This window comes from Cricetulus griseus, chromosome 3, assembly GCF_003668045.3.
Source record: "Cricetulus griseus strain 17A/GY chromosome 3, alternate assembly CriGri-PICRH-1.0, whole genome shotgun sequence".
NCBI classification, from domain to species: domain Eukaryota; kingdom Metazoa; phylum Chordata; class Mammalia; order Rodentia; family Cricetidae; genus Cricetulus; species Cricetulus griseus.
This window is the reverse complement of record NC_048596.1, coordinates 222,622,914-222,646,690: the sequence shown is the minus strand read 5'-3', so window position 1 is coordinate 222,646,690 and position 23,777 is coordinate 222,622,914. Positions and strand designations below refer to the sequence as shown.

General features: G+C 41.6%; 2 protein-coding genes across 4 annotated transcripts in view; both read left to right on the top strand.

Annotated features, from left to right (window-relative positions):
* Nucleotides 1–23,777, top strand: part of Camk1d (calcium/calmodulin dependent protein kinase ID) — a 395,032-nt gene that overhangs the window by 238,204 nt on the left and 133,051 nt on the right. For 2 of the 3 annotated variants that reach the window (XM_027405184.2, XM_027405182.2), the window contains exon 3: nucleotides 21,705–21,779. The exons of the other annotated variant lie outside the window; for it this stretch is intronic. In XM_027405184.2, coding sequence (XP_027260985.1) covers nucleotides 21,705–21,779 — 75 coding nt within the window. The remainder of the gene's footprint in view (nucleotides 1–21,704; nucleotides 21,780–23,777) is intronic. 3 annotated transcript variants of the gene reach the window in all.
* On the top strand, nucleotides 18,988–19,641 carry LOC100772702 (39S ribosomal protein L22, mitochondrial-like). The gene has a single exon (XM_035441490.1). It carries the CDS (start codon nucleotides 18,988–18,990, stop codon nucleotides 19,585–19,587), a length of 600 nt encoding a protein of 199 aa, XP_035297381.1. The 3' UTR covers nucleotides 19,588–19,641.

Sequence of the window (23,777 nt, the reverse complement as noted above, 5' to 3'; positions counted from 1 at the left end):
AATGTTTATCCTTGTAGATGCCATAGAGAAATAGAAACTAAATGATACCACAATGAAATGGTTAGCCTGATTAGCTAAGTAGTCATAACCAATGGCTCCTGGACAGTGAGCTAGCATAAAGTTGAAAGGAAATCCTAATGATTTTCTGCAGGCTGTCTCAGAACATATTCTTTCCAATATGGAAAGAAAATAGCTTGGATGAAGACATGAAAGGCCTGCTTATTAAATTTATATATGGCCAGAAGCTAGAGCCAAAATAATATACCAATAATACATGACACAATAAATTAAAATGCATTTTTATTATTTTAATTGAATTTTACCACCTACCTTTTTGTAAAACTTATTTTAGGGTTTCTAGCTGTGATCGGACCCTGACAGGGTAAAAGAATATTGAATAGTTAATGCTGATGAGTGTAGGGAAATTTATTTTAAAAAGAAGTCAAAAGTAGTCTTTGGGGAGGAGGATGAAGGAGAAGGTTCAGTGGGTAAGAGTGTATGCTGGCAAGCATTAGAACGAGTTCTAATCCCCAGTCTGTCTATGGCCTCCACATGTGTATGCGTGGGCACACATAGCTACACACCCATATTGTGAGCACAGGTGGGTGTGTGCAGGTTGGTGCACACCCCCCACACCCCCCCCCACACACACACATGAGAGAGAGAGAGAGAGAGAGAGAGGAAGAGAGAGAGAGAGAGAGAGAGAGAGAGAGAAAGAGAGAGAGAGAGAGAATAATTTATTTTGGTGGAATGGATTCCATAACCATTTTTTCCCTCTTGAATAACTGTTAGAAATATAAAGGATGGCTGCTTTATTTCCCGGACCAACTATTCATTATTTTTGTTGCAGTCTGTGGCTGTTTGTGTTCTCTGGCTTGTAGGAGTCCATCTTCCTCACCTGTTGTCCTTCCCTAGAGGCCTACCTGAATAAACAAAACAGTGGAACTGACCTTTTCAACTTTCCCTGGTCCAGGAAAAATTCAAATTGAATTTTTCAACTTTTCTTTCCTAACAAAAATAAGTGTTTATTTTCTCATTAGTGTGAGTGAGAGGGGTGGGGGCCATGAAGCAAAACCTAAGGATTCTGCCAAAGGAGTAAGCCTTTGCCATCAAAATTCACTTCTTTTCCTTTTTGTGCAAAATCAGATTATTCGGTGTCTTTTAACACGTTGTTTAAATGGCTATTTTCTTACCAAGACTGGGACCTAGATACTGGAAACGTCCATCAATTTCTCCTCTGAAGTTGGCTTGTCTGCACTATTGGCTCTCTGCCTGCCTAGCCTGTTTCCAGTTTCCCTGCAGACTTCCTGCTGAGCTGAAGGGTCCTAGGCTTTTGTCAGCCTTGGCTGTGGAACTGGCAGACTGTCAGTGGCCTCGAGTGGATGAGGCATTCCTGAGTTTCTGAAGGGGCTCCCAGCTGCTTTTCCTCCTGAATTATACATTCTCGTCATTGGCAGTGCAAGCTCTGATTCCTGTCTTGTGTGGCTTCACAGAGAAAATGCCTTTTGACATTATTTTTTCATAAGTAATTGCAAGTTAATATTAATGTTACATTAATATTCCTGTAAGGCTACGTGAGAAGCATACTTTCTTCATCTCTGAAGGAATGGAAATTGATGTCAGTAGCTCACGTTGACATTCCTTATATTAGGAATAGATTTTTTTTTAAAAGAATCATTTATTGTTATTTTATGTGTGTGTGGCAGAGGGCACATACATGCTGTGGCATGTACATGTCAAAGGACAGTTTTTGTGTAGTTCATTTTCTCCTTGCCCTTCCATCTTTATAGATTCTTGGAATTTAACTCAGGTACCTCATCAGGCGTACACACCTTTAACTGTTGAGTCATCTCCCTGGTCCAGGAATAGATTTCTAATACTGGGAAATTTAAGCGGGAACGGAAGGTTGGAGGACCTTACAACAGTTTGAATAAATGACTTCCTCTACCCCAACCATTGTCATTGTCATAGCATGTACTGTACCATTTGCCTCAGGTCTTGCAGAGTCACCACAAAGTTCCCACCCACCCCTGCTTTCCTTTTCCTTTTATGTTCTAAATGGTTGAGCATTTTCATGAAGTATATAAGATACAGTTAGCATTTCCCCCTACTCTTTCTTTAACAGGATCAGCCATTTATCTGTCACTATTTTTAGTCAAGATTAATAGCCATGGCATTCATTACTCTACTGTCACTTCTAATTTTGTTTCTGAACTCAGATATGAAGTAATATTTTTGTTTACATGTACAGAACAACAGTGTTTTGCTATCTGTATCTTTAAGATGTATTTGACTGTAGGCACCAAGATTCAAGTTGGCTTGAACAGTAAGTGGAGTTCGTTGGTTGTCGTGTCTCATTGCCCAGAGATGTATGGTGGGCTTATGTTTGGTTTGACTGAGTAAAACAACATGGTGATCAAGACCTTGGCTACTACCATTTGTTCTCTGCTCACCACAGCTTATTTCTAGTGTTGATTCCTTTGTGTGGTCACAAGATGGCCACCACTGACTTATTTAACAACCACTTCCTTATTCAAGGCCTGAACATAATACCCAAGTCTCAGCCAGGAATGGAATAGCTCTGCTTCATAGCACCAATTGTGTGTCAGTGATGTAATCCCTCAAGAGAAAAATACAAAGGAAGGGGGTTGAATGGTTAGTGGATGTCAACCTTGTGTCCACCATCTGCTTTAAAATGCTAAGAATAAAAGTTAGTAATCTCTCCAGTTTCATCATGAAGCTGCTTTACTTACATTCTTTTTAGACCAGAAGAATTTCTGTAATTTCTCATACATAATCTATTTTTACATAAAAATATAAAAACACCATTAAGTAGAAGCTTCTATTTAGTACTATCCTCTAAACAGAGAAGAACTTCCTATGGGAAGAATTACTTTAATTTTTTTAATTTTATGTATGTCAATGTTTTGCTTGCATGCATATCTGTGAACCATGTGTGTGCCTGGTGACCACAGAGGTCAGAAGAGGTTGTCAGATCCCCTGGTACTGGGGTTACAGACAATTTTGAGCTTCCTAGTAGGTGCTGGGGAGCGAACCCTGGGTCTTCTGCAAGAGGAACAAGAGCTCTTAACCTCTGAGCCATCTCTCCAGCCTCAGAAAGAATTACTTTGGGAAATTCTGCCCATCTTCTTATGTAGAAACTGGACAAAATCTCAAGACATTGGATGGGAGGTGATTTCCAAAAAATCAAACATTCTTGTAATTGCTTTTAAAAGATGTTCCCCCTGAAAATTAGAATTGTAGTTTCCTGAAATGCCAGTGAACACTTTGAATATGACTTTATTTGATGAGTTGTGCTTTCTCTGCCTGACTTATGTCTCTAACTGGACCATAGTTACAAGTAAGTAGGAATTTGAAAAACTCTGGTTATGTAACTTATATTGTCATAATATTTCAGAAATAGCATAGCTCTTTTGTCTGGAAAAATGTGCCTGTCTTAAAGAAACACGGAGAAATGCATTCACAATTTCACTGTAGTGCCTCAGAGCCATCAACATTGTAGAAAATGATGTACCCAGAGAAAGAACAAGTTGTGGGGTCTAAGCCAGCTGTGTCACATGACTAATCATGAGGCTTCGGGGAGGCTATCTCAGTTTCCTTAAAAAAAAAAAAGTAATAGGCTCCTCCCTTTGGTCTTAGCTTTTTAAGTTAAATATTGAAATGAGATATGATTAACCCCACGTCCCACACACCCTAATGTTAATGACATCAATGCAGAAACCCAGAGCTGAACAAGAAAAAGTGTAAAACTTGACTGCATCGTAAGGCACTGTCCTGTTACTTCAAAACTGCCATTTAGTTGCTGTGTCAGATTCTGTGGTTTTTAGAAGCACAGCAATGTTCTACAATCCAGTTTCATAGGAAGTATTCATAGAAGGTAAAAACATGGCTAGGTGTAGAGGCAAACCCCTTTATTCTCAACACCTGGTAGACAGAGGCAGGCTGATCTATGAATTTGAGGCCAGTGGAGTCTACATAGTGAGTTCCAGGACATCTGGGACTAACTCCATAGTGAGACCTACTTCTAAGTAAATAAAAATTAATTAAATAAATAAAACTATAGATTCATCCTTGTATATAACTATATGTGTAGAGGGAGTGGAGCTGGCTTTTACTTGGGCAGGGATTGCTCTATGTTCCATTAGACCTGGACCAGAGAGGACTCCTGCTTTAAGGCATTCTGTCCTGGCCCTGTACTGCTGTGTTCTTTTTGTGGAGTGGTGGTTTGATGTCTGTGGTTTGAGAACACAGGTCAAGAAGACCTTCCTATTGGGTACTTGTCCCCTCCTTTGACTTTAGAAATTGCTCTCCATTGACTTCCAGTGAATTTCTGAGGGTCCATATGGGCTTCTTTCTGGGCTCTTCCTCCAGAGAGTTGGCAGAACCTTGGACATCTGAAGCCTGAAACAGGTTTATGTACAGAACTCGGACAGAGTTTAGAACAGGGTGAGGCACTGGACACCCGGGAAAAAGATGAAGCTCAGATGAATGTACACACCCAATGAGCACAGTACTCAGGTAGCTGAGCCCGGAGTGCTGTGAGTTCCAGGTCAGTCTGGCTGCAAGTGAGTGAATGTTAAGCCAAGAAAGGACAGGTAGTGGAGGAGAGGGTTGGGTAAAGAATGAGCAGGGGCAATGTCCTGGAGGAGCCATTGGTGACTCCTGTTTAGATGACAGCATCCCTGCATTGTCCCAAGTTCTCTCAAGTGAGATGCACATTTCTGTTCAAAATGTTGGGTGTTGGGGCTGGGGAGAGAGCCCAGTTATAAAGTGCGTGCTACGCAAGTATGAGGACCTGAGTTCAAGCTGCAGAACCCATGCAAAAATGCCGTGGATGGTGGTGCATGTTTGTAATGTACACGCCCCTCCCCTCTGCGTACCTGCTTGCCCCCACATAAAAACGTGCAAGCACATACACAAATGCACGCATTCACACATGTGTTGAATGTTGGTGAAGGTAAGGAAGTCTTGATCTATATTGTGTACTTCCTGAAGGTAGTTACAAACTTTCAGGCAGTGATATTCTGCTTCTGGAGATGTATGAAGACTCTAAAGAAAGAAAGCCCAGATCATGATGGGTAGCCATTCTTTCTCACCATCCGCTTTTCCTTTAGAGAGAGGAAAACGCTAGTGAAGTTGCGAGCTGACGTTTTGCAGAGCTCCCGGTCTCGCCATCATTGCCTGTTAAGAGCGTGTGAGTCAGCCTCGTTCTCCAAGGAAATCTAGATATTTACACTACAGTCAATTTGACTTTCTCCACTCGCTCATGATGAAAGAGGAACGTGTAAATGAACTGTCTGCTGGGAAATTAAAAAGTAGAGTGAAGTAAAATTCCATGCTTCAAGTCACACCATGAGTGGGAGAGAGCAAATCAGGACTCCAAGTTTGGCTTACAGGATCTATTTCACACGGGCCAATTAAATCTTCCTGTGACAGAAACCCTGATGCTCTCCACTTTGTGAGAGCTGGAATTTTGATTCCTGATTCCTGAATTTCGCTTCTCAATTCTTTTAATATAAAACCTGAAGGTGAACATGGCAATGAACCTCTTACAATGTCATATATACCCTTAGAGTAGGCTGCCATCTTCCTGGGGTGTTTTCTGCTTCAGCCATGCCACATATACACACCCATTACCTGCTCCTTTCCACTCCCCTCCCAAGTTCTTTCCCCTTCTATCTGTGCCTGGCTTACTGGCCAAGGCCCAGAATAGAGGGTACCTGGAGCTGCAGACACAGGCCAGGGGTGGGAGTGGCAGAGGAAGACACAGACCCATATTGACCCAGGCTGTGCTTCTATGTTCCACGCTGTCACTGTCTTGTGATATTTACATACACCCCTGTGTTTCTGAACTGGCCTGGGGGCCACTGGCATTGTGTTCCCATCTTTCCGTCTTCACCACTTGGCCACATGTCTGTCAATCCTCTAAACTCCTGACATTTCAGGAAGCATAGGTCTGTGGGTTTTCTGTAAGCTCTCCACATATTGCATGCTGTGATGCTCCCCAGTAAACTCTGAGAGGGAGAAGGTGATAATCACAGGCCTGCTTTCCTTGCCCACCTGCTCCAATCTGAAGTGTGATCAGTAACTCCTTGTGCCCTCTTCCCTCTTCCCCTGTGACATGGGACATCTGAGTGCTGTCTTCTGGAGCACAACTCCTCTGGGCTTAGTCATTCAGTAAATATTCTGTCTCCAGTTGTTAAATCCACAAGCAGTGCCATCTCTCTTCCCAAGGATAAAAAGAAAGAAAAACCAATAAGCAGGATAAACAAAAACAAAAGAACACCAGATGGTCTGTTTACCCCTACATCCTTAAAACAGATCCCAAAGCTGCCTGTCTTCAGTTCTCAGATTTTCTTCTCCCTTAAGTGTCTTGACTGAACCATCTCACCATTTTGAGTCCTCCCCTACCTTCCCAATTTTCCCTGATGAACCCACAGTAATATGGTGATCTTCAGAGGTGACCTGGTTTTTCAAGGGCTCTTTTCTGTATCATTTCTGTTTCTTACCCTTCAAATGTGCTTGGCATCCTTTGCCTGCCATGTTCTCTGCCTGCAGTAGAATAGGCAGTGCTGGCCATTCATCCACCCCAGCCTTCTGTGTGGGACCTTAAGTGCTGGGAAATTTCCATACAAGCATATATATGTATTTATGAGTGTTGACATCGCCTCACCTCTTCCCCATTGTTGCATTGCTGGCTTCTAGCTGTTGCTAAGAATAACTGTTGAGGTGGGGCTGGAGAGATGGCTCAGAGGTTAAGAGCACTGGCTGCTCTTGCAGAGGTCCTGCTTTCAGTTCCCAGCATCCACATGGTGGCTCATAGCCACTGGAATGAGATCTGGTGCCCTCTTCTGGCCTGCAGGGACACAAGCAGACAGAACACTGTATACATAATGAAAAACAAATCTAAAACAAAACAAAACAAAACAAAGCTGTTGAGTTTTAAAGAAACCCCAAATAAGAAGGGGAATTTAAGAGTTAGATCTCTCTCTCTCTCTCTCCCTCCCCCCCTCTCTCTCTCTCTCTCTCTCTCTCTCTCTCTCTCTCTCTCCTCCCCCCCTCTCTCTCTCTCTCTCTCTCTCTCTCTCTCGCTCTCACTCTTGCTCTATGTTATTTTTGAGGCAGTTTTTCTCACTGAATCTGGACCTCATAGGTTCAGCTAGGCTGGCTGACCAGTGAGCTCTGGGTATCCCCCTGCCTCTAGTTCTCCAATGAAGCATGCTGCCATGCCCAAGTTTTACATGAGTCCTAGGGATCTGAACTCAGGTCCTTGGGCTTTCATGACAAGCATTTTATCCACTGAGCCATCTCCCCAGCCACAAAGGTAATTTTTGAGAGTGAGGGCAGGAACTGCCTTTGTATTGAAACATCTCAATAATAACTGTCTTCACAAGGTCAAGTGTGGCTAATAACTTTTTATTGAATTTCTAAATTGCTTAATTATGCCTACTCCCTTCCCTCTACTTTTTATTTTATTTGTTTGTTGTCATCTCTTCAGTTTTTAGTAGTAGACTGTTCCCTTGTTTGTGGTGCTGAGAATCAAACACAGAGTCTTGTCCATGCTAGACAAACACCCTACCATGGAGTCCTTGGAGCCAAACGTTTTTTAAAGCTGTTGAACCCAGTAGCTAGACAGGGAAGTATATTGTTACTGGTGTGGATTTTTTCTCTGTTTTCTGACATTGTCTATGCTAAATTCTGCCATGAGGGTTATCGCAATGTTGGCATTCTCGAAGTGTTCATCTTGATATCTCTTGCAGGAGGGCCTCTGTAGGTTTGTGCACTGAACTTTCTAAAATACTTGAGAAACCAGAGGGCTCAGAAGAGCAGGACAGGAAGGACACTGGTCACACTGACCTTAATAATGCTCAGGGGAAAGAGCCTTCTGCCTGGCTGCTGTCAAAAGACACTGTCGCCATACCCATTGGCCTGTGTGTGACCTCAGTATGGCCCAGACCACCTTGGTTTTTGCCTTGCAGACTGTGACCACCTGGGTGTGTCAGCTGCTCTGCTAAACAAGAGAGCAATGACTGTCACACTCCCCTTGCCTGGTTCCCTGAGTGTCATTGTCATTGTCAGAGTTCCATATGGTGGTTCTGAATTTCTTTTGAAACTCTGAAATCTCTCTTTCTCTCTCTCTCTTCTCTCTCTCTCTCTCTCTCTCTCTCTCTCTCTCTCTCTCTCTCTCTCTCTCTCTCTCGTGTGTGTGTGTGTGTGTGTGCGCGCGCGCGCGCGCGCGTGTGCGTGCGCGCATGAGCATACATGGTTTCATATGGAATGAAGAGCAGAGGGCAGCTTTGGTATTTTGTTCCTCAGTCACTCATCCACCTTTGCTTTTTGGTTTCTGCCCATTATTCCAAGTATGCTAGGCTGGCTGGATTGGCCTGTTTCTATTTCCCTGGTGATGGGAACTTGGGCTGCCACACCAGTTTTGTTGTTGTTGTTTTAATGTATATTCTGGGAATTGAACTCATAGCTTTAAGCTTGCAAAGCAAGTGCCTCACCAACTGAGCTGTCTTCTTGGCCCCACACACCTGAAATTTCTAGAAACCTAGATTGATAACAGCTAGTTGATTTTCCACAGCCTATGTGTAGTGTCCCGAGTATGTTGTAAGCTATGCTAAAGCTGACATCCTTTGCATCCTGGCCTATTATTAGCAGGGCATCATAAAACTGTAAACTCAGAACTGCCTCAGCACACTCAGCCATCACCTGGATGCCAAGAAGTGAGGCCTGTAACGTGCTCCTTTTGAAAACTCAGGGGCAAAGCAAAACATGTTTCTAATCGTGACTCTAATCTCAGTTACGGAGAAACCTGCTGTTACTTTCTCAAGAAGAAAGAACTTAGCCTTGTGCTTCTTGTACACATGTTGGAGACTATCAGAAAATCAGATTCGAGATGAAAAACAAACACATAGCTAATCACAAACACCCTCATGAATATCTGACATGTAATTGCTTGAAAGAAGGTTTTCATTCATTACAGTGTGCCAGATTTTCAGCAGCCTGGTCTGACCCAGACAGACTGTGTGACAGCATTGATTACCAAAATGCAAAAGTCAAAGAACAGTGGATCCTGCAGCTCAAAGTGTGGGAGCGTTCCTAGAACACCAAGGACGGTCGCAGGGGAGCTTTAGTCTCTAAAGTCTGCAAGGCTACAGACCATAGGCAATTGTTCAACACATACTCCCCTCTGCTCTGTTTTTCTTCTTCTTCATCTTTTTATTTGACAGTTTGCTAACTGCTCTCTAAATAAATGTCACCGTATTCCATCTGCTTTGCCAAGAGGCCTAGGATCGTACTACTCAGGTCCCAGCTGCCATGCATCTTCTGTGAACAGAGGTAGCAGCCTGGGGCCTCCTCTTTGCTTCTCAGGCCACCTGGGTCTCTGTGGCTCTGTGGAAGGTCCTGCCTCCTGCCAAGGCATGCATGCCTCTGAGCCTGTGTTTGAGCAGCTAGTAGATTGGCTTCACCCTGGGATTGTGAAACCCAAGAACCTTTGATGTGGTGTCTTCAGAGCAAAGAAAGTACAGGGCATTGGGGGGAGGGCAGAGGGAGGAAACAATGGTTTTGCCCAAAGCATTGTTTTGACCTTTCCACCATGTGAATGTGCAGAGAGTGTGGGGGAGGGGACGCTTGGTGAACTCAAGTCTCCAGAGTGAGACTGCAATCTAGGCATTAGTGCCAGGTCTGTGTCATCAACAGAATTCCATACAGGAGCGGCTGCTATATTCACATTTAAATATCCACAGTGAACCTGGGAACCAACTCAGAAGGTGCCTTTGGATGTCACGTGTTCACACCAGCAAAGCTAGTTAATCCACTTTAGAGGTTTGCATCTATTCCAAGAGTACCAGGCATCTTAATGTCCTCCAAGACTCCAGGTGTCTGTTCTCACGTCCAAAGCACCGTGGGCACATCTACTACTCTTCAACAAAGGTACCAAAAAAGGAAATATTATTCACATAAAGTTGGTAATCTTACCAAGCTTTCCTGGGAAATATTAGGAAGAAATGTTACAGGAGGCCAGGGTGAACTTGTCAACATTTCACACTCCTCCTGCAAGGAGTAATAGTGAGCCATGTGGCCTTGAACCTCTATCCTCAGGACACCCTGAATCTTACTATTAGTACAAGATCGATTGTCAAGGAAATCTAGCCCCCTAGGATAACTTCATAGTGGCTACTAAACGTGGCATCACCAGTCATTTACACATCTGAATTCTTCCTCAGTAGCTTAGCAACTGACAGGTTTCTGTACACATGGAACATTTGAGACACTTTATTAAACAAGTTGCTGTGCACAGGGCACTTCCCAGGCCAATTACATTAACATCTCCCAGAACAGGACTAGGTATGGGGGAATTGGGTGTGGTTTGGGGGATCAAACCCGGGGCTTTGTGCATGTTAAGCTGCATCCCCTGCCAGGTATCAGGCAATTCTAACACACAGTTGATCTTGTGACCTGATGCTGTTTTACCATGGGTAGTAACAGAAAGGGGAAAAGAAACGGACAATCAAATATTCCAACTTTTTGAGCCCATCGGACTTTTGAGTATCTGTAAGGCTTTATACATGTTGGAATAAATAGTTTGTTTTTTCATTGAGTTCTGTGGGCTAAATGCTGTTTTTTTATCTAATTGGATCTAATTTATTTCTCCTTTGGCTTAAAAACAACCAGATCTCAGCCAGACATTCTGGAAACTGTTTTACACATAAGCAAATCATTGAGTGTTTTTCTGTGGATTCAGGGCAATGTGAAGTTGATTATGGAAGGAGAAGTGGGTCATTCTTGTATGAATGACTTCATAGTTCAGTATTCCCATATCTAATTGATGAACTTAACACGCAGAAGAGCCTAGTGAAGTGTGAGTTTGTAACAAGGCTCCTGGGTAGCAAAGACTGTTCTGAGGAATGTGGACTCTCAGAGTCAAGCTTCATAAGTCTTGTGTATTTCTCAGTGCACTTGGCCTCGCTATCGTTCTTAGTCTCCTTGGTTGGAAGCATTGGAAAGAGCCTTGAAGAGTGTCTTGTTGAGCTAGGTAATTTCAAGATAAGAAAACCGAGACCTTGAGCAGTGACATAGCTAGAGCGTGGCCCAATAGAGAAAGACTGAGCCCTTCAGTGCTCTTCCCAGAGTATCTACCAGCTTGGGCCCCAGTCTGCCTCATTGCATAAGAGAGCCAGACGCTGTCTTCATCTGGTGTGCCTGTGTTGTATTGAGGATGTCTAGGATGTTCTTAAGAAACTATGATCAGTTTGTGAACAAGAGTTTTTATTCTTTATTTCTTTTTATTTGAGGCCAGGTCTCACATAGCCCAGGCTGGCCTCGGACTCCCTGTGTAGATAAGGGATAATCTTGAACTTCTTATTTTTCCTGATTCCACCCACTAAGTGCTGGGGTTACAGGCACCTGTCATCATACCTGGCTTTATTAGGGTCTGACTAAATCTGGAGCCTTGTTTGTGCTCAGCAAGCACTCCACAAACTGAGCCACATTCCCAGATCTTCTTTATTTACTTTTAACAATTAAAAAAAAAACTCATTTCACAATTAGAGAAAATTAAAACATTTTACTTAATCTTTAAACAGTAACAACTATGACAAAGTTGACTTGTAAATTTAAGTGGTCCTGTGACTATGCTAGGTACCATAGGCCTCACTCTTTAGCCTCCTGTTGATTATGGCGCCATCTGCTGGCAGCAAAGAGAGGTGTTTTTAAGATTTGAATTTTGAATTCTGGACCTTCTCTAGAGTGGCTCACTACATTTGTTACAGACAACACTATGATGCATATGTATGCATATATATGCATATGTATATATATACATATGTATGATACAAACACACATAAAGTTGCTAGTAGATAGTGAGATAATCAGAGCATATATTTTGGTGTTTGCTTATAATTGAGGAAAATCAGTTAGAAATTTTAAGTCCAGTGTCTGGACTTTTTTCAGTTAGATGCATCAGGACGGAGAATCAATCTAATGTCCTGCCTTTTGTGCAGTTACGCTGATTAGTATGTGATTCTTATTATTTAAATTGATTTTACTTTATATTATGCATGTGAGTGTTTTGCCTGTGTACCACTTGCTTGCCTAGTGCCCACCGACGTCAAAAGAAGCCATCAAATCACCAGAAGTGGGAATTACAGATGATTGTGAGCTACCATGTGGGTGCAGGGAATCTAACCCAGGTCCCCTGGCAGAGCCGCTTAACCGCTGAACCATCTCTCCAGCTCCAGTGTGTGATTCTTTGTGTGCAGCATTATGGATCTATTTTGGTGTGCTAGGTGTTGGTGGTTTTGATGGAGAACTTAAAAAAAAAACAGCTCTTTATAAGTCAAGCAATCTAACAATGTAGCAACCTGTTGTCCCTTGAGTTCAGGAAGAAAAGAAAGATTTAATACCCGATCCTTCACTGTGCACCGAGAAGACAGGCTAGTATTGCCCTTGGGAGATGTGCGAAAATGGTCACTTGAATCAATTTTCTGAATTCTTGGTTCAGACATACAACATAGTTGAAGGGAAAGTGTAAAGTGAGAACTCCTCTCCAGCTTTAACATTTTCTGAGTTAACCATTACTGGATGGATTCGTACCTTTCTAGACTTGTTTTCTCTACATATAAAGAACACACACCCAAATACATAATATACACAGTGCGGTATGAACCACAAGGTGACAAAAGACCCAGATTGGCACAAAAAATGAGCCCTTAGGAATTAGCAAATGGTTCTTCATAAAGATGCATTTGAAAGGATAGTTCAGCAAGAAGGCATAGAGAAGATGAGTGTTCTATGTGGCCAGAGGGAAGGTATAGCCCATGCATAGCTGGGCATGGTGCGGTGTGGGAGAACGGCGACCAGGGTTAGGAAGGTTTTAGTGCAGGGCAGTAGTGAAAGATCAGGGAACATGTGCAGAACAAGCCATGGGTGCCTTTCAGTCAGGGTGGTGACTTGGACTTCATGCTGGACAACAAGGAGCCAGCATCAGAGTTCAAGGGAGTCTGGGTGACTCTCCAGTGAGTGCTAGAGCGTGTGTGTGGGAATACTGTGGATGCCAGCCAGAGGAGGTGGCTGTGGACTGGGAATAAGAAGTCTACTGTGGAAGGCTGAGTGACGATAACATCATTGAATCTGCCTAAGTTATAAAAATTCCTGATGCCAGCTTATAAAGTTAAGTTTGCTAATACCTGCTAAATATTTTTGATAGTATCACTTTCTCTTCTGATAGGCAATACCCCATTTTCTCAGAGTTATAGCTTGTACTGTGTAGGTTGTTCATCAGGAGAAAAAAAAACTTTTTGACATAAGAAAGCAGGAAATACAGAGGCTTTTTTCCTTTAAATTTAAGGAAAATATAAGTGTTTGCTTTACAAACAGGAATGCTTATCTAGAACTAAGTATTGCCAGAATATCCTTCAATTCCATGCCAGGGAGTCATGCCTTTTATGTATGAATAAAATTTAAACATAAATAAAATAAAAACCAAGAGTGGTGGGTGCTGAAGTACTCTGGCCTTTGCCTCAGAGTAGTTAGCTTTACAGGAGAGAGGCCTTTCCCGGAATACACTGCTGCATGAGAGGGTACCAGAAGCTCAGTGCAGCTCCTTGTGAGGCTGCAATCCTAGCTGGGGAGAGATGGTTTTTGTGATGATTGGAATAAGAATGGTCCCTATATGCTGTTATATTTGAATGCTTAGTCACCAAGGAGTGGCACTACGTGAAAGGATTACAAGGATTAGAAGGTGTGGTCTTGTTGGAGGAAGTGTGTCACTGGGATTTGGCTTTGAGGTTTCAAAAGCACATACCAAGCCCCCCCCCCCATCTCCATACTGATCAGAAGGTAGCTCTCAGCTACTACTGTAGCCTGCCGGTGTGCAAATACTCATGATGAGAATGGTCTAAATCTCTGAAACTATAAGCAAGCCCCAATTAAATGTTATCTTTTATAAGAGTTGCTATGGCCATGTGCCTCTTCACAGCAATGGAACGCTAACCCAACCTTGTCTTTTCTAATAATATGCTTTGTTCCCGTTGTTTTTTTCTGAGTACATTGCTTCCATCTCTTACCCACATGGCTTGTGTAGCCTGAGCAGAAAGCAAGTATGATACCAAGGAAAGGGGTTTTGCTTTGCTTTCCTTTCTCTAGAGTCTTTATAATTTGCTTCCACAATTTTCTTTTTCCTCAGATCATTGGATCATGATGGAATGGAGAAAAAAACCAAAAAACCAAAAACAAAAAACCAAACAGTACTGAGCTACCCTCCCTCTCCTCTCCTCCCTCTCTCTCTTCCTCTCGTTGGTGTAGGTGTGGATATGTGACAGACCTCATTTATCATGGAGTTCAAAATTTATGGATTCTCCATCTGTGAAAAAGTAGGCTGGAGGGGAGATGTTGATATCAGTACATAGGAGACTGTGCAAAGCATGGCTGTCCTTTGGTCCTGATCTTCCCTCCAGCTTCCGGGCATTGGAATCGAGCCTGTGTGTACATTTGGCACTGTGAGGTTTTTCCCCTGAATTAATTTTGAAATGTTCTCTTGGCTTCTTCTGGGTTTTTGCTTGGCTTTTAGTTACAGTGTGGACAGACATCTGTTTCAATACCCATATGCTGTTTTCCCATTCAACTTTTCTGTTTCTGGACCTACCATCTTCTTTGCATCTCTTCTGCCTATCGTTTGAGGTGATGGAGACATTAATGCAGATGTATAGTACATTTGCCCTCAGCACATGGGTAGGTCAGCTAGTGCTTACTTTGAGCTTGATGGTGAATATTAAATGAAATTCTTTTTAACACCTAAACTTGCTTCAGCTATGCTATTGTTTTTAAATCATGCACATTTCTTAGCACTTTGAACTCTCCAAACAACATTCCTCATGTGTGTAAGGTCCCCTTAGCCATGCTTTGGAAAAACAGAATGTTGACTTAATAGGGGGTTAGCTATACAAGTTGGAAGAACCACAGCCTCCACTTGGTTCTCTATTTTGATGGAGCAGATATGAGCTCATGAGAAAGTGTTTGTGATTTTCTACTTTCAGACCCTGTACTATTCTTTCTGGTTTTGAACACATCTTCTCTGTTTTTCTTTGACCCACTGGTATTTCATCAGTCAGAAGGTTTACAGACAAGTGTCTTAAGAACATTCATTAAGCTGAGGTGGTTCAACAAAACTCTGTGCCCCTCAGAACAGACGAATAGCTCAAATTTGGGTGTCATCATTTTATACAGATAACTCTGACCTTATAGTCTATTAGATGTATTTGTTATAACTTAGGGTCCTACTTTGCTTTCTGTTGCTGTGATAAAAATACTATGAAAAAGAAACTTGGGGAGGAAATTTGGCTCACATGCTGGATCCCAGTCCATATGAAAGAATGTCAGGGAAGGAACTCAAGGTAGGATCTTGGAGGCAGGCATGGAAGCAGAGGCTATGGAGGAATGCTGCATACATGGCTCCCTCAGCCTGCTTTTTTGTACAACCCAGGTCCACCTACCCAGGCTGGTCCTTTCCATTTTGACCAGTAATCAAGAAAATTTTCCACAGATTTGCCTACAAGCCAATATAATGGGGACATGTTTTTGATTGAGATTCTGTCTTCCCAGATGAGACCAGTACACAGTACAAAGTTATGTGAAGAGCTTTAATATGGGTTTCATTGTAAGAACAGACTTAGATCAAATTTCAACAACGCTAATTATGAGTTATATCACCTTGAATACTTGACCTCCTAGATGTTTGCCTCTACCTTTAAAAGTGAGAAAAATAATTTCTACTCTGTAAAATTGTTAATATTAAATTAAATATTTAGAAACCCCTAGGGCGTGGTGGTATAAGTGAATGGTAGCATGCTGGAGACCTTGGGTTCAATTCTCAGCACCAACAAAAACCAATGCACATACATGACACACATTTGAAGCTCAATAAATGGTGTAATAAGATAGCGCTTTGAGTAGGCTCAAAAGAAAATGATGAAACTCATTCATTGCTAAATTTAGGTTTGTTATGTCCCAGGGGACTGAGGAAATTACACTTATTACAAAAGAATCACAATTGACATGTTTAGGAAAACAATATCAGAGACATTGTCAGGTTTGTAAACGTACAATGGTAGAATCTGAAATCTATAGACTGAGAAGCTGGACCTCAATGCATGGTGACATTCTGGAACAGGAAATTAAGCAGATGGTTTGTGATCATTTAGTAAAGACTGTAGTGGTTGCTAGGAGCAATCGTGGGTTTGCTAAGAACGAATCTTCCCAGACACCCCATTTCTCTTTTAAATCGTCTTGCATGGCATATAGCATGGAGAGAAATGTCATTTGGGCCAAGTTTCAGATTGTTTCATGAATAAGTGGCAAAATGATGCTACTCTGGAGTTTTAAATTAAATGGCAATAAAAGTCAGTTGATCAATGTCATTTATCTTGGTGGGGAGTCTCTTGTGATTCCACAACTTTGCTATTTCAAGTTTTAAGTAGGAATTTCAAAAGGAGTGATGCCTGGGTACTTACCAAAAAATCAAATGGCCCAAAGCTGGGAAGAGTAATAAATATAACAGATGAGTGAATCAAGATTTAGAATACCATGGTTGTCTAAAGCGCTGCATGGATCCCAAAAATACTTAATTCAGCAGAGCTAGGGATAGAGATATTGCTCAGTGGTAAAACAATTGCCCACCATGATCAAGATACTGGGTTCATTCCCCAGAAGTGCACAAACTACGGCAACATCAAAGTGAAAGGTAAAAACTTTAACTTCAAAAGACCAAGCCTGGATAAGAAAGGAAATCTGATTTGGTAAAAACGAGTAGACTTAATGGACTCTCATTTTCATTCATCTATTCAATATATGTCTATTAAATACATTTGGTGTCACACCCTTCTTTGGCATGAGGGAGACAGTGGTGACTGAAATCATTAAAATTCCCTGCCTACATAGAACTCACCTTCTTATATGTGAATACTTACTCAGCTGATGAAAACAAGAACGTTATGTTACCATTTATTTGCATATGCATAAGTCTAGCTCATGTCGAATAATAGTTTCCCTATTACTTAATGCCCTGCTCTTAATAACTGTATTTCACACATGGGGCATTACTTTTGCTTGAAAAACAGTCTGGTCAAATGAATGCCAGTGGTGTGGAAAGAGACATAGCAACTGTATTGTAAGATAGTCGATGGAAGTCGATGGATCAATGACACAAAGAAAAAGCTAGAATGGGGCATTATGAACCTCACCGGTCTTCAGGAAGATACTGTGGGTTTAATCTCTTTGTTCCCAAAAGTGGTGATTAGTGACATGAATGCTAAATTCTAGTGAATAGCAGACTCCTTGGGAGTTTGTAGCCTTTGTCTGCTCCCTGGGGCTGAGACATCCTCATTGTCCACCACTAAATTCCTAATGCCAGTAACTGTGCCTGGCACGTGGTAGGTTCCCAGCACATACCTGTTGAATGAATAAGGGAAAGAAGGGACTCAGTTGTGGTTGGCATTTGTGGCACAGACCCTGCCCTTGCCTCAGAAATAGATGGATATTAGTCTGGTGTTTTGTAAAGCTAACCTATAAATTTGAAACTGATAAGTTTAATCTGTCTCTATCATAAGGAGTCTGGGCAAGGAGTAAGTGATTAAAAGCAAACGTAGGACACCAGAATGTTTCCTTTTACCACATTCTAACGGCTCCAAGTTAATTAAATCACTTTTCTTAAGAGACTTTGAAGAGGCCATTTTAGGATTATTTGAAATCACTCAAGTATGCTTATTCAAACACTAGCCATCACAACTCAGCCTTGAAATTTTCTTGAGATCTTTGCCATAATTCTGACCCACACAGGACCTATTTTTCTGTAACCTTAAATACAATTCTAAGTTTGGCATTTAATGCCCAGTTGTTCATGGTTTGCTCCATTGAGACAAGCTTTTTGAAGATAAAACCTTTTTTTCCCTCCTGAATTCGTCCAGATATGTAACAGAAACCCAGTTAGGGACAATTTGCGCCATTGCTTGACTCATTGACTAGTCAAGAGGATAGTTCATAAAATAATATCTTCTCAGCCATTTTCATTTTGGTTTAGCCCTACCATCTATGGTTCCTCTCTGGAGTATTCCAATGGATACAAAAATTAATATCCTGTCAGCATTCAGTTAAGACATTACATTTTCTCTGTCCTACACACCCAAGTTAGGCAGTGTGACCTTTATTATAGCCTGCTTTTTGGGCTGGGCTAATGCTTTGTACACAGTTGAATCTTTGTATACAGTGACATGATTATTAACAGTTGAATGACTGAATTCTTGGGCCCAAACAGCCTTCTTGGTTCAACTTCCAAAGATTGCCAGGATCATCGGTGCCAATTTCTAAGGCCAGGTGTGATAAGATTCAGCACATCAAAACATAAGAGTCCAGCCCCATTGATGCATAACATACTGCTATTATTGGTCTTTTTTTATATATATATATATATATATATATATATATATATATAAATTTTGGAAACTTTAGCTGTGATGTTAACTTTGGAAAAAAGTATCCCAGTGTGCCGTGTTGGCATTGTACAAAAATTAACAGCCATATTGGTCTAGAAATGTTGAACTTAAATTTTTTCCATTTGTACAGAGATAACGCACTGTATTAAATATGTAAGGTCTTAAAAAAAGAAGGGATTTTGAGAGCCCATCCCTTGTGAAGGGATGCTCTCTTGACCTGGACACATGGAGTAGGGCCTAGGCTTGGCCCAGGATGATGTGGTAGACTTTGGGGAGCCCCTTTTGAGGGCCCTACCCTGCCTGGGGAGTGGAGGGGGGATGGCTAGGGGCAGGTGGGATGTTGGCGGAAAGGGGAGGGGAGGGAGAAGGGATTGACATCTGAAGCAAGCTTGTTCCTAACTTGAACTAATAAAATAAAAATAAATAAATAAAAAAGAGTCCAGCCCCAGGGACAGGGCTTCCGTAGAGCCAGACATGGCTGCCAAATTGCTGAGAGAGGTGGGTGTACTGTGGGTACCTAACCTGAGGATCTGGGCAATGCAGACGCTGCGAGTTTTACCCCAATCATGTATCCACACAAGTGCTTCTCTTGACATTTCTGGAAGATGGGAGAAGAAGAAGAATATTGTTTACCCACCACAACTGCCTGGTGAGGCCCAGAGACCAGCAGAAATTTACCATTGTAGGAGACAAATAAAATACAGCAAAGACAATATGTGGTATCTGGCAAAATTGATACGAGGCATGTCCATCGATCAGGCTTTGGTTCAGTTGGAGTTCAATGATAAAAAGGGGGCTCAAATAATTACAGAGTTACTCTTAGAAGCACAAGACATGGCAGTGGAATTCAGATCCAACTTATATGTAGCTGAGTTTACCTCAGGTAGAGGCCAGTGCCTGAAGCGTCTCCATTACCATGACCAAGGTCACTTTGGTATCATGGAGAAGGTCTATTGCCACTATTTTGTGAAGCTGGTGGAAGGACCCCCACCGGAAGCAAGCAAGACAACATTCTACCATGCCAAGGAGTATATTCAGCAACTCCGAAGCCGGAAAATCATCCACACTCTGTGATGGTCATTCTCTCTCCACAGTGTATATATTTTACATTTATTTTAAAAAGTAAAAGCAAATGTTTTTTTTAAAAAGACACACCCCATATGAATAACAATGCAGCATCTGGAATATATTTATACTTTTAAAAGTGTGTGTTATTTGCTAGAGTTTGGAGATAACTATGACTGCATTATTCTCTTTAGCAGACCTCCATGTGGTCCCATTCATCTCAGTTTCCTATAAATCTAGGCCCTGACGGCCCTGACATCCCAAACTAATGTGACTAAGTGGAAATATTTATGCTCTTGTGTGAAGGGAAAAATGAACACAATACACACTTTCTTTGATCATATTCCTTCATTTATAGCCAATAATGACAATTCTACAAATATCTAAGATCTTGGTAGTCCCCATTTAAGCTCTGGTTGTTTCTTTGGTAGCATGTTTTATTTGATGTGGTGGTATAACTCATTGCTGATACTATTTTGCTTCACTTGTACAGTGACTATTACTGTCAGATAAGTAGGCGCCCTGCATGGGAGGCCTGCGAAATGTGAATTTAGTGTAATGATTTTAAGCTCCCACAAACAACCACATTAACTAATAAGAGCTGTAGAAATAAAAGCAAAGCATTGCCACTCTTCGCTAATTATCTTCTCTTCTTTCAACTCTAATCAAAAGAACCCTCTTGTTCGTTGCACCCTTTAGCTTTCTTTTTGCAAAGGAAGCCATCTGATACTTGGGGAAACAATCCCTCCATTTTCATAAACTACATATGGAATGTTGTTTCTTGTTGTTTGGTGGCTATGACCTTTAAACATCACCCATCCATTCATTAAGCAAATATTTATTAAACAGGTCTGTTACAGGCACAAGAGGGGAAACAAATGAGTCGTGCGAATCTGCTTTCAAGGGGCTCACAAGAGTCAGCATGTTCCATCTTGTCTTTAAATGGTTCATCATGGGTGTCAGCAAAAGGCATGTGGTAAGAGCTAATTAGCTCATTGAGGAATGAAATGGTTCTTCCCTCATATGCATTAAATAAATATTGAGCTTGACATTCTGAGCAGAAACTGCTCCTTGTGGATAGCTCTAAGAGCTAGAATGAATCTGTTTCCTTCTTGGGCTGCTTTTGTTGGAGACTTTGATGCTCGGTGTGGTCCTTAGCTGGCAGGATCCAAATCTTGGTGAGAAATATAGATGCTAAGTCCCTACCCTGAACCCACTAGATCAAAATCTGCCTTGTCACCAGATCCCTAGGGGACACTTTTATGCACTGAAGTTTGAAAATTACTAGTCTAATCCCATTGTCTTTCACACGGTCTGGGGGGTCTTAAAATGCAGATTGTTGGGCTCTGCCCTGGTTTTGTATTATCCAGCCAGATCCTGAGAATTTGCATTTGTGCCAAATCCCCAGAAGATTCAAGGGTTGCCTGTTGAGAACTGATTTTGTTCATTCTTGGACATGAGATTATCCTTATAATTCACTAATACCAGGGCATATCAGGAGAAAGAGGAAATAAAAAATCTGACTATCCAGAGAGAGATGACTTGAACATGTCTTGTTTTTACAATTTGAGAAGACATTCGCTTTCCTCGTTAGTTCATTTGGGAAACTGAATTTTCTGGTGGGATTAATGTGAACTCCAGTGAGGTGGTCAGCCTGGCTTTCCTTTGCCTACACTGGATTCATGGACATGGCCATGAAACTGTTCCTTGAGGTATACTGGCTGCCAGAAGGGGTGGGCACACACATGGATGGCTCTTTAGACTGGAATGCAGTCCCTGCATTCAGACAGCAGAAAGAAGTTGTGTGCTACCCAGGACGTTCAGCCACTTGACGTTCAGCTCTGTGAGAAAGTACAGTATTGAGAGATTTAGTCCATCGCACACATGTTCAGCAACAGCATTCAATCCAGTGTTATTAGCTGGGGCTTCTAAGGCCTTAGGAATGATGGAGAGAAGGGACTGAGGGAGTAATAGGTTGAGAAGTAAGTTTGTAACATGTGCTGGAGGGTCTTCAATGTCTTATTAAGGAGTTGGGATTCTATCATGTCCCTTTCTTTCCCTGTCATGACCTTTTTCAAGTATAATTATCCTTACCATTGTGTGTATGCTTTCTTTTTCACTTTTAGGATTAAGCATGAAAACATTGTTGCCCTGGAAGACATTTATGAAAGTCCGAATCACCTGTACTTGGTCATGCAGCTGTAAGTACCTTGTTTGATGAGTGTTGAGGGGGTGTGAACACCAGCACCTAAACAAATGGATGTTGTGGGCTGCGTGAGGCAGTGAGAAATGACACTGTCTGTAGAGCCCTGGAAAGCAAAGATCACCCCATGCAGGGCACACAGGCATCTTCAGACCCGAGCAGGCCCATCCTGTGGCTGCTGAATCTACTGTTTCACTGTGCCTCTATGGCTGTCTCAAGTGCCAGAGCCAAATGTTGCCTAAAGACACTTCCATGGGCCATGTATAAGGGACACTTTGCTTTCATCTCTAGGAGAGACTCCCACCCCCATCTTCATTCCCAGAGATGCTGGGGGAGGAAAGCAGATGGCGACTGTGGACTCCATTCCTTCCCCTCTCTCTGTCTGGTGGATGGTTACATTCACTTGTGACTGAACTTGGGATTCATGACAGACACACAAAAAAGAAAGTATTACTGGAGTTAGATGGTGACATTGCCACCTCCATTAGGTTGTCCCTGTAATCTGTAAACACCTAGGATTTCCAAGACAGGGAGGAAGTGAAAATATCAGCTAGAGATGACTTATAAACCTATTTTTAAAATTTAAGGTGAAATTATCTTTCTCACTACATAAGTACTTCAGTTTAAGAATGTCATTGTCAGTATCATCCTGTTCTGTATTTAATAGAGTTGAATATTAGAAATCTCCCAGAATGTTAGGCCATCTCCATGACCTTCATAAGTAGATGCTTGGACACCATATTATTGAATCCTGTGACTGAGAGGATTGTTGTTGAAGATCAAAATGTAGACAGTGAATTTGATTATGTATTAATGAGGCTCAGACTTCTGCTTGCCAACTATGTGCAGAATAATTGGTGGGTAGGTTACGCTAATAAATGGTTTTTCATGTTTTCTCTTCCTATGGATGTTTGTATAACTTTATCTCCTATAGATTATTTTGATACAAAGAAATATCCATCAGTTCATTTCTTTATTATTTTATTACTTTTAAAATATTTTCATGGGTGATAGTATTTGGATAAATAATTTGGAAATGTCCCAGTTGGAAGTGTATATGATTTTCTTAACATAGACAGTTAAGTCAGTCTAAGCAGCTGTTTTATTGCCTAGGTTAGTGTGAACTTCCCAGTTACCCAGAAACATTTCTTAGTTCTCTGCTATTTTTTTAGCTGTACATATTGCACATTTCTGTTTTTCTTTCCTAACCAGTAATAACTCTCCCCAGATTTAGAGATAGTTGCTAAAAACTTCTGACTTGGTTTGTATAGTGTCTCCTCTCTTGAGATATAAATGAATAGTTTTCAAATATTGATTGCCTAGTAGGAATAATATAACACTTTGGGGATGAGCAAAAGCCCCATAAAATGTCATCTGTGTATTGAGCTGTATGGCCTTTTTTGTTGTTGTTGGTAATGCAAAATGACCACTACTACAGCCAGAACCCCAAGGTCTTTGCATTTATTTACTCTTTGCATTTATTTACTTTGCATTTATTTGTGTGTATGAAAATATACCACATATCACTTTAAGTACCCCAGAGATGGAAATCTCAACTGTGCCACTGACCAGCTAAAGGAATTGAGGAAAATGACCAGGCCTCACTGAGGACCGCTTTCAGTAATGGGAAAAGGAGAGGATGACATTGTTTATTTTAGAGACTCGGACTGTGTGGGAAATGGTCATGAAGAACAGGTCCTCAGTATGTTCAGGTTTCTTTGTGGACATATGTATCATTTCATTAGGATGTCTCTGCAGATGCTCTTAGGATTTTAATGAGATGGAGTTCAAACAGACCTCAGTTTTACATAGCAGGAGTGTATGTAAAGAGGAGTTTGTCCAAGAGCAGTCAAGTGCCTTGAACAGAGCCAATCTTAGATCAAAGCTTGGAGAGCCTGTGGTTGATAAAGACAACCCAGTTCCACTTTGTGCTTATCAGTTGAGAGACATCTTCTCTTGGTGGCTGCTAGAGAGAGCCACCATGAACCACAATTAC

What these genes read in the sequence shown, in the direction of transcription:
- LOC100772702 (XM_035441490.1), top strand. Translation starts at nt 18,988, where the DNA reads ATGGCTGCCAAATTGCTGAGAGAGGTGGGTGTACTGTGGGTACCTAAC.